This window comes from Medicago sativa, chromosome 3 (assembly GCF_051527215.1).
Source record: "Medicago sativa cultivar Bolivia chromosome 3, Bolivia_mono, whole genome shotgun sequence".
Classification (NCBI taxonomy): domain Eukaryota; kingdom Viridiplantae; phylum Streptophyta; class Magnoliopsida; order Fabales; family Fabaceae; genus Medicago; species Medicago sativa.
This window is the reverse complement of record NC_140751.1, coordinates 100,138,907-100,149,316: the sequence shown is the minus strand read 5'-3', so window position 1 is coordinate 100,149,316 and position 10,410 is coordinate 100,138,907. Positions and strand designations below refer to the sequence as shown.

Sequence of the window (10,410 nt, the reverse complement as noted above, 5' to 3'; positions counted from 1 at the left end):
TAAAAAGTGAATGCAATACAATAAATATGAAATAAAGACTAGATTTCTACTGATGTCTAATATTAATGCAATCTTTGCGGGAATGACCAGGCATCCTACAAACGCCGCATCTTCTCTCAGTTTCCACATCGTCCAAACACAAAAGTTATAGCTGGATGTCATTTTCTATTACAAGTTTGGGGATATTGTCGGTTGACTCATATCGCTCCGAGAAATTCAAAACCACTCCAGTGGCCACTAGGATTAAAGTAAGCATGGTCACTACATTTTTTTTTGTTAATTCCCTCACATATTCTCGCTTATTACTATTATTTTTTTAGTAAATTAGTTACTAATTTTTTAATATCATTTGTTAGATGGACAAGAGTAGGTTCAAGATACTACGGCAATCCAAGCCATGACACTATATCTTACAGAAAACAGTTTGATGACATACTAGAACATCATGTAATATAACCTTGATTTTTGAATTATTTATACATATATATCAAAATTGTTAACAGTACACTAAATTTTCTCTTTTGTGTCAGTTTAAATGGAGACCATACAAGAAAGTTCCACACGATTTGCCTGGTGACTATTGGGATTGTACCGCAACAACTTACCTTATATATTTTGACAAAGTGGAATGGCATCCAACTGATAGGGTCAAACTCCAATTTGGTTTGCCACAAGAAATACCAGGGGCCCCAATAAACATGCAGCAATTCCATAAGTTGGACAAAAGGTACAAGACGTGGTACGAATCAAATGGTTTTCGCTTTCCACAAGAGAGCGAACATTGGGACAACCGACGGCGTTATACTTTACCTCGTTTGCGGCCAAGATCTCTCACCCCAACTCATGCGTATATTAATTGGTTGACAACCACTTGCAATCCACGTCTAAGGAGTTCAATTGACAGAATGCCAACAGTTTCAGATCCAGAAGAAGAAGAAGATCCGGAGATAGAACCAGAGCATGAACCTGAAATTCACAACAACCAAGCACCAATTCATGATGATTTTTGGGATGAAGAATTTTTGAATCGACTAGATGATCCTCAATCCCAACCACTTACAACACAAAACACTCATGGTTCTATAATGTATGATTTTCTTGACACCCCACAACAAAATATCATCCAACCACCACCATATGCCACCCCAAGAAATGCATACGAGCCCCATTATCAGTCAACTTACCAACTAAATTCAATGTCAAACTTTGGTTACAATGACTCAAGCCAAGCTGGACCGTCCAGCAGTAACTACTTCTCCTATAATGACTCAAACCAAGCTGGACCTTCCAATACCAATTACCCCCCTACAACAACCCGCAATACCCAATGTACACCAACCGACCAACACCAACAAACCTACTATCTCACTTCTCTCCGGATGCGTTAAACTCCAATGAACAATTTCTGGATATGGGATGGCCAACAAGGGACACGATGTGTCGTTGACGTTGGGTCATGGTAGTCAGACACAATCAACTACATATAACAATGACGAAACCCAACATGACGCTCAAGTAAATCGTGGAAGAAATCGTCGAAGACGAGGGTGTGGGACAGCCGGGCATGTGTAATAATTGTAGATTTTATGGTTATTTTATTTGTTAAATAATTTTTATTGTTTTATTAAAATTAAGTTTTTTTTTACTCAAAGTTGGCGTGGAATGATGCATGGTGGTGTGGAAATAATAAAAAAATACCTTGCAACCCCAAGTTGTGGGGTATTTAATTTTTTTAATAAAAAAACACAATAATACCTCGCAAGTCCATCTTGCTTGGTATTTAAAAAATTCAAAAAAAAAAATAACAAACTACCTTGCAACTTGGAGTTGCGAGGTATAGAAAATTTTAGGTACCTTGCAACTTGGAGTTGCGAGGTACTGAAAAGTAGGGCAGTTTTGCAATTTTTCGAAAAAGTAGGGTATTTTTGTATTTTTCGAAATAAAGTAGGGCGAAAAAAAAAATTTCGATAAAACACCGAAAAAGGAATTAATGTAGTGTGTGATTATCAGTACCAAACGACATATCCATCAATCATCCATACAATAAAAAAATTTCAAAGTTGATGATTAAATAATAAAATTTGAATGAAAAAGACAGTACCAGAAAAGTAATAATGATGAAATAGGTAAGGCAACAATAACAACCCAAAATTGTTAATGAAATAATGAAATTACCAACTTTAAAATGTATTTAAAATCAGAAAAATAGTTAAAATAATAAATTTGTTCTCCACCCACTCCATACACATCCAATCTATAGCTATATTTTATTTTCCTATCTTTCTTTCTTCTTCTTCTTCCGTTCACTGTCACTGTTTCTCCCATTTCACAGATCACAAACACCAACAACTATTTCTTCTTTTACTTCTAAAACTTTTCTTCTTCTCTCTCAATCATTCTACATTACATTACACCTTTCTCAATCTCTTTCTCTAATCAAACTCTTCTTCGTTTTTCATCTTGAATCTCATTTTCATACCATTGTTTATTTATTTATTTATTTATTTATTTATTAATCCGTTTCAATTCATAACCACAGAGGATTTCTTCTTTTTCCGTTTCGTTTTCTTCTCAATATGTATGAGACACGGAGATTTTCGTGCGTTCTAAACCTGATCGGAAATTCACCGGCGATTTAATGGAATTGACTCCGTCCGTGTTTTACTTTTCATCTTTTCATGGAGCTAATTATTCGGAGAACTTCATTTTTCAATTCGAAGATTAGATTCATTCTACTTGTTTTTCAGGTGAAATTATGCTTCTTCCATCAGTTTTCTGCGTGTTTAGTTTTTTAATTTCAGTTTAATTTTACTCTCTTAATTAGGGTTTAGTCGTTAATGAATAATTATGTTCAACTTTGATTTTAGTTTCTAACTTATCACTGAATATGGTAAGAAGCTTATGAAGCTGGTAAATAATTGAAGTTTTTTTTTTTTTTTTTGAGGGGAATAATTGAATTTTATATGGATTAATTATTTTTTATATATTTGTCCTGAAACAGGATTTTTAAGGTTAGGGTTTTGTTCTGAGAGCAATGGTTGATTATAGTATTGTTTACTTTACGTGTGTACATGTTTCTACCTGAAAACTTAAGTGGAAACTGTTCAACTAGCTTCTTTGGCGGTTACCTTCAAATGTAAATGGTAAATTTTGAAAATTGGCTTATAGATTTGGCTCTAGATAGTGGTGGTACTCTGATGAGCTAGTATTAAGGTAAATTTGGTAGGACCCGGAAAAGGGGGGAAAAATACTTGATACCTTATTGGAAAGATAGGTATAGGTTCTCATGTTTCTCATTTCATATCTTATAAAGTTAAGTGTTTTAATAGTGGTGTTTGATTTGATTTACGTGTTCCTTCCTGTTTTTGTTCCTTTTTTTGGGGTGTAGAACATCGTTGTTTCTTAAGGTCTTTTGAAGCGAATACATTATATATGTGAATAAAGACACTATCGTTACTCAAGTTGGGTATATACTAACTAAATTCTGCTTCATTGTGCAGATCATATTGATATTGGCATCTTTGGAAGCCCACAATGCAAAGCCCCATGAAGACCAACTTCAATGGGGAGGTTTGGAAAGGAATACAAACAACATTGTCTCACACTCTTGTATACATGACCAGATTCTTGAACAGAGAAAGCGACCTGGTCGCAAGGTTTATTCGGTTACCCCACAGGTTTACGAGCCTGGTCGACTGAAGCCCCTTCAGAATAAAGGTAGGACAATTCTTGAAGTGTCAACATCATCAGAGTCTCAGAATGATGTGAAGGAACCTATTAGGATATATCTAAATTATGATGCTGTTGGCCACTCCCCTGACAGAGATTGTCGAAAAGTCGGTGCTGTTGTTAAAGTGAGTGTTTAATATAAATGAATAGGAGGATATTTTGAATTATATTTCTAGCCATAACATTTGGGAATATCTCAATTATATGGGTCCTGCTAACCGGTGCCCCTGAGGCACTGGTTAAGCATACCATAAAAGGGAATTATTACCATAAAAGAAAACTGCTTTTGACTTTATTATAAATTAATTACACAATTTCAATGCATTAACTACTATATAATTTCCTTTTTCATATCCTTAACCAGTGCCTCGGGGGCACCGGGGCACTGGTTAACATTTCCCCAATTATATTACTAAAAAAACAAAATATTTTTATTTTATTTTTATGAGCAGCTTGGAGAGCCTCCCACAACTTCTCTTCCTGGTTCCCCTTTTTGCAATCCTCACGGTAACCCTCCAATTGTTGGCGATTGTTGGTACAACTGCACTTCTGAAGATATCTCAGGTGAAGACAAAAAGCGCCGCCTTCGTAAGGTGAAGTGTTTTCTCCTTTTAATTTGTTTTAATTTACTAGGCTGATAATCTTTTCCCGTGGGAGAATTATTGGGTGCTGTGTCAGTTACAACAGCTTATTACATCTCTTTGGGCAGTGGGAGGGGCTGTGTTGTTAGAACTATAATAATATAATCATTCACATAGATTTTGGATCGACACAATTAACCTTGATGACTTACTGCAGGCATTAGGTCAGACTGCTGACTGGTTTAGGAGAGCATTGGCTGTTGAGCCTGTCAAGGGGAACTTGCGGTTAAGTGGATATTCTGCATGTGGACAAGATGGAGGCGTGCAGCTTCCTCGTGGATATATCGAGGGTACATTTTATTTGTTGCATTTGCATTTGTTGTTGTTGTTGTTGCAAGACATAAATGTAAGTTTTATTCTAATTAATGAAAGATATAACCTGCTTGTTCATCTTGACCAGAAGGTGTCCCTGATGCCGACTTGGTTCTTTTGGTAACTACAAGACCTACAACTGGAAATACACTTGCTTGGGCAGTGGCATGTGAACGGGATCAATGGGGCCGTGCTATAGCTGGTATATTCTAGAAACATATGTTTGTAGAGGTGATCGCTTTCATTTCGCATTTGGGATGCTCAGAACTGTAGGTATTTTTATTTTGCAGGACATGTGAATGTTGCTCCTCGCCATTTGACTGCTGAGGCAGAGACTTTGCTTTCAGCTACTCTAATACACGAGGTTTGTTATATTTTTTGGTTATAAAAATGAGATTGGAGCAGGGGAGGTAATTTGTAGGACTTATCTTCATGTTTGATCTTTTTCAGGTTATGCATGTTCTTGGTTTTGACCCACATGCCTTTGCTCATTTTAGAGATGAAAGGAAAAGACGGCGTGATCAGGTATATGCTGTGAGATATATTTTAATTTATTTTTCTTATAAATTCCTGAATGGAATATTTTTGCTCATATTCTTATTATGACGATAATAATAACTATTGGTCACTTCCTTAGAACTGAGAAATGAAGTGTGACATACATGAAATTTGAGTAAAATTTCATATTGTATTGGTGCAGACTGCAGACAAACATTTAATTGTTCTGGGGAATGGTGTTTCTATACAATTTCTTTGATTTGTCTTTAAAATGTATATCTAGGGATTATAAAATCTTTTATTGGGGGGAAAATGATGAACGAACTATACAGAAATTTCATAGGTACTTATTTAAGCGGTACATTTGTGTTCGTTCCAATACATATATTAAGAATTGTGTTCGCATTTTAATGTCGCGTTTTATAATATTATCATTACTTGTTGGAACTGAAGGTTACAGAACAAGTAATGGATGAAAAGCTTGGACGGATGGTCAATCGAGTGGTGCTTCCCCGTGTTGTCATGCATTCACGATACCATTATGCGGTATTTGCTTGCAAACATATGCATGTCATATACTTTCAATGGCATGTTTACTGTTTTCATACTTAAGGTGCCGTTCAAAAGATTCAACAAATGACTAATTAGTGACTTGCTGGACAGGCATACTCTGAAAATTTTACTGGCTTAGAACTGGAAGATGGGGGAGGACGCGGCACATCAGGTTTGTCATTCATTATGTTCTTTACTTGCTTATTCTTTTTTTTTCTTGTCAAACTATGGCAGCTGTTGTACCAAAGCAACACTCAATATGGTTGATCAGAGTTTTGTAAATGACTTCAGGGTCTCATTGGGAGAAAAGGCTTCTGATGAATGAGATTATGACTGGTTCCGTGGATACAAGATCTGTAGTTTCAAAAATGACTTTGGCTCTCTTAGAAGACAGTGGATGGTACAAAGCCAATTATAGCATGGCAGACCGTCTTGATTGGGGTCGCAACCAAGGTACTGAATTTGTTACCTCCCCTTGCAATCTCTGGAAGGGAGCTTATCATTGCAACACAACACAATATTCTGGCTGTACATATAACAGAGAGGCAGAGGGATACTGCCCAATCCTAACATATAGTGGAGACCTACCTCAGTGGGCACAATATTTTCCACAAGCTAATAAAGGTATATAGAATCATGTCTTCATTTCTAACAAGTCAATGCTAATTCATGCCTTTTCTCTGTTATGTTATCTCGTGTCAGAATGTTGTAAATGCTGTTTTGTCAAGACATTACTTCCACACTAGTCATTGTTACCACCCTCTTGTCACTACTCATTGTTCACACGAAATTGTGTTTTGGCTGGATTTAACCTCCACTCGTTGATGCAGGTGGACAATCCTCATTAGCTGATTATTGCACCTATTTTGTTGCGTACTCTGATGGATCATGTACAGACACTAATAGTGCACGAGCACCTGATAGAATGCTTGGTGAAGTCAGAGGAAGTAACTCTAGGTTAGATTTACGACCGGAAATTGTGCACCAGACTGCTTTACATTTGCTTTATTGACAACATGCAGGTGTGAAGTTGCCAACTGTTATTTCTTTTGGATGCAGGTGTATGGCCTCATCATTAGTGCGCACAGGATTTGTACGTGGTTCTATGACCCAGGGCAATGGTTGTTATCAGCACAGATGTATAAACAGTTCTTTAGAGGTATGGTTTGGAGTGTCAATAAAAACTAGCGAAATGTTCCCCTAATTTATAGTGCTATATATAATTAGATTTTCATCTGGAACTCTTGTAATGTCTGATTCTCTGAGCTATGATATTGAGAATTTCATGAGACTGCGCTATCTTAAATCTGTGTGCAGTATACACATATCGCATCAACCCTACTCCGTGGAATCAATACGATGTTTACTCGCTCTATTTAATGCAACATATGTACATTCCATTAATTCCAGGAAGTAAAGTATTTTTTTTTTAAAAAGAAGTTTCTTGACTTTTTTATATGAAAAAATTTAGAATTTTTCTTGTGATTTTGATAAGGTAAGCCTGTCGTGACTATTGCTCCCAATTCTTTCATTGATGTTATTGCTGGACTTTTTTTTTTTTTTTTTTTGAGGAAATAATCATATATGTAATTGAGCAACCATGTTTGAGTAGGAAAATTCCTTCATTTAGATTTGAGCGGCTGCAATTACTGCTGCCTTTTTCTTAAGCTTGTATTTCGACTGTATGCTAAACCTTCGCTTCTTTTCCTTTATCACAAAAATGAGTGAAGCTCCATGTTTTTCCTGCAGGTTGCTGTGGATGGTATCTGGAAAGTGTGTCCTCGTGCTGGTGGAGCTATTCTGTTCCCTGGCTTTAATGGTTAATGATACTGCTTTTTTATTTATTTTGAGTTGTTCGTATGTTAATGTTCAATTCTCAATAATTTGATGGAGACAATTGACTCTTCATTTTCGTTTTTATAGGTGAATTAATCTGCCCTGCATATCCAGAGCTCTGTAACTCTGACCCAGTATCTGTGTCCGGTCAATGTCCCAATTCATGTAATTTCAATGGAGATTGTGTCGATGGAAGATGCCGCTGCTTTATTGGATTTCATGGACACGATTGCAGTAGACGTGAGCTCTCATTTCCCACCTTTATGCTATAACTTACGTATTCACTCTGCTTCTGCTGTAAGTTACCTTCAGCAATGCAGTACTCACTCTTTCCTTTTCTAAAAATGCCTTCCCTTAACTACTTCTAGGTTCTTGCCCCGGCAATTGCAATGGTAATGGCATGTGCCTTTCCAATGGGATCTGTGAATGTAAAACTGGCTACACCGGCATCGACTGTTCCACTGGTACGCACCAATTTTTAAGACTAGATTCTAGATATTTTCTGCAAGATTATTTCTCTGTATAAGACGTCCTCATTTCTGGGATCTGACCTTTTTTTCTTTTTCTTTTGTGCTTGTTTCGTTCTATCTTGTGGGTTGGGGATGGGATGGGTAACAATTATAATTTCTTACTTATTTTTCAAGTATAAAGTCCTTGCCTTGTTAAAATATGACTAGTTTATTTCTCATACTGCAAATGCTAATTGCTGCAACCTCATGCCTGATTATAACAAGGAATTGCATCTAAAGTAATAGGATATGTGGGGTGAGCTGAGCTCTGAAAATGTAACCCAGTATGAGTGTTGGAGTACTTGATAATACGTTTGAGTGCTGGGGTTCCTTTAGGATAATTAAGCTCAATCACTTTCATGTGATTGAGGCTTTCGAGTTTATGTGTTTTCCTTTCATTTTGTTTATTCACAATGGCATTCGTTTAGAACAGATTAAGTAAACATTTGTCTATCCCAAAAGAAAAGTCAACCACCAATGGGTTACATAGGCTGGTGTCCTAAAGACACCACTTGTAGTTTTGGGGAGGGCTGAACTGTATTGATCCATGCCTGAATGGATTAGGCTCACTCACACCCCAAGGGTACTGGGAGGATACCTTGAGAAATAATAAAAAAATAAAGGATCGAGTCAATCTTGTTAAATAATTTTGTATGTAGGAAAGACGTTTATTTTGTTCTTGCAGAAACATGAATTGGTTTTTGATTGTCCTTCATACCACATGCAGCTGTGTGTGATGAGCAATGCAGCCTTCATGGTGGGGTTTGTGATAATGGAGTTTGTGAATTCCGTTGTTCTGACTATGCCGGATACACATGCCAGAACAGCTCCATGCTCCTATCTAGTCTCTCAGTTTGCAAAAATGTACTGGTAAATGATGTATCTGGTCAGCATTGTGCACCCAGCGAGCCTAGCATACTGCAGCAGTTGGAAGAAGTGGTTGTTATGCCAAATTACCACCGATTATTCCCTGGGGGTGCTAGGAAGTTATTTAATATATTTGGCAGCACCTACTGTGATGAGGCTGCTAAACGGCTTGCCTGCTGGGTAAGATGTCTTTTCATATTAAAATTGTTCTTTTTCTTATTTTTTTCTGTAATAGTATTGTTCCTATTCATGCTTTAACCTGAAATTCTGTTTTGCGATCAATTTTCTGCTGATTTTTCTTCCTATTTTCATTTCTACTTGGTCTATACATTACAATGCACTGCATGTGATGCTTTCTTAAGATAAAACAATAGTGTAAGTCCCATTTTGTCGGTTAGATATTCAATGAGAATGTTTTTATTCAAGTCAAGTTTCATCATGTCAATCTAACACGCGTGACATACCTCCCTAGTCCTACCACGGTTTTTTGACCAAAGAACATGAGACTGATTTTTATTGAATTGTATGCTTTCTCACATTGTCTTTACTTTAGATATTAGAGCACAGTTGGTAATTTTGCCTATTTGTCTGAAGACTTCGGCATTTAATTTTCAGATCTCAATCCAGAAGTGTGACAAGGATGGAGACAACAGACTTCGGGTATGCCATTCCGCATGCCAATCTTATAATATAGCATGTGGGGCTTCACTTGAGTGCTCTGACCAAACCCTCTTTAGCAGTGAGGGCGAGGGGGAGGGTCAGTGCACCGGGTTTGGGGAGATGAAATTGTCGTGGTTTAGTCGCCTGCGAAGTGGTTTTTCTTTGAGAAATAATAGTTCTTTAAAAGGAATGTCTGTAAGATATAGGAAGCTTTAACCTTCCGCCCCTTCTTTTAGCGATTTTGGACTGTAATTTAAGTCCTTAGATTTAGGAGGTTGCTTTCTCATCCAAAATTGTTTAGGAAAAATTGGATGAGATTGCAGATTTGGTTTTCCAAGAGGAGAGCCTTTTGTAGAGAAAATTGAAATTTAGTGAAATAGAAAGTAGAGGGGAAAGAGGAAAATTGAGAAGAAAAAAAAAAGGAAAAAGAAAAGAAGTTCATATTGATACGATTGTCAAAGCTTTGGCCGAAGGCCTTGTAAGTTGTAAGGTTAAAAAAGAAAAGTTCCGCTTCATTCTTTTCTCCATATATATACTTGATCTCTTATTTTGCCATTTTTTTTTTCTTTTTAATTAATGCTCCGGTAATTTGTAGTCTTTTATAATTATCAGAGGAGGGTGAAACATTCAACAACAATGAAAAAATTGAACAATAAATTTAACACTGAAGTCTCAGTCCTTCACCGATCCTAACCTTTAGTCTATGACAACAATAAATTAAAACAAGTTAGTCTTTTAATTAGATTAAACCATCTGTTAAGTGACTATTTTATATTGTTGAAGTGAAGGTGTATTAACAATGTGAA

The 10,410-nt window shown here is 36.6% G+C and overlaps 1 protein-coding gene and 1 pseudogene across 1 annotated transcript; both read left to right on the top strand.

The window, feature by feature from the left end:
* Positions 1-620: 620 nt before the first annotated feature.
* LOC146942851 (uncharacterized) lies at positions 621-1,664 on the top strand (annotated as a pseudogene).
* Positions 1,665-2,241: 577 nt separating this feature from the next.
* LOC146942850 (uncharacterized) lies at positions 2,242-10,159 on the top strand. The gene is made up of 17 exons (XM_085756937.1): positions 2,242-2,747; positions 3,501-3,854; positions 4,182-4,322; positions 4,528-4,660; positions 4,771-4,884; positions 4,973-5,046; positions 5,133-5,207; positions 5,634-5,726; positions 5,844-5,904; positions 6,024-6,356; positions 6,563-6,689; positions 6,792-6,891; positions 7,482-7,551; positions 7,656-7,808; positions 7,937-8,032; positions 8,805-9,124; positions 9,560-10,159. The coding sequence occupies exons 1-17, from the start codon at positions 2,679-2,681 to the stop codon at positions 9,818-9,820; spliced, it is 2,574 nt and encodes an 857-aa protein (XP_085613063.1). The 5' UTR covers positions 2,242-2,678; the 3' UTR covers positions 9,821-10,159.
* Positions 10,160-10,410: the final 251 nt, after the last annotated feature.

What these genes read in the sequence shown, in the direction of transcription:
- LOC146942850 (XM_085756937.1), top strand. Translation starts at nt 2,679, where the DNA reads ATGGAGCTAATTATTCGGAGAACTTCATTTTTCAATTCGAAGATTAGA. An exon ending in AAGTCGGTGCTGTTGTTAAA is followed by an intron (nt 3,855 to 4,181) that starts GTGAGTGTTTAA and finishes TTTTATGAGCAG; the next exon opens with CTTGGAGAGCCTCCCACAAC. An exon ending in GTCAGAGGAAGTAACTCTAG is followed by an intron (nt 6,690 to 6,791) that starts GTTAGATTTACG and finishes TTTTGGATGCAG; the next exon opens with GTGTATGGCCTCATCATTAG.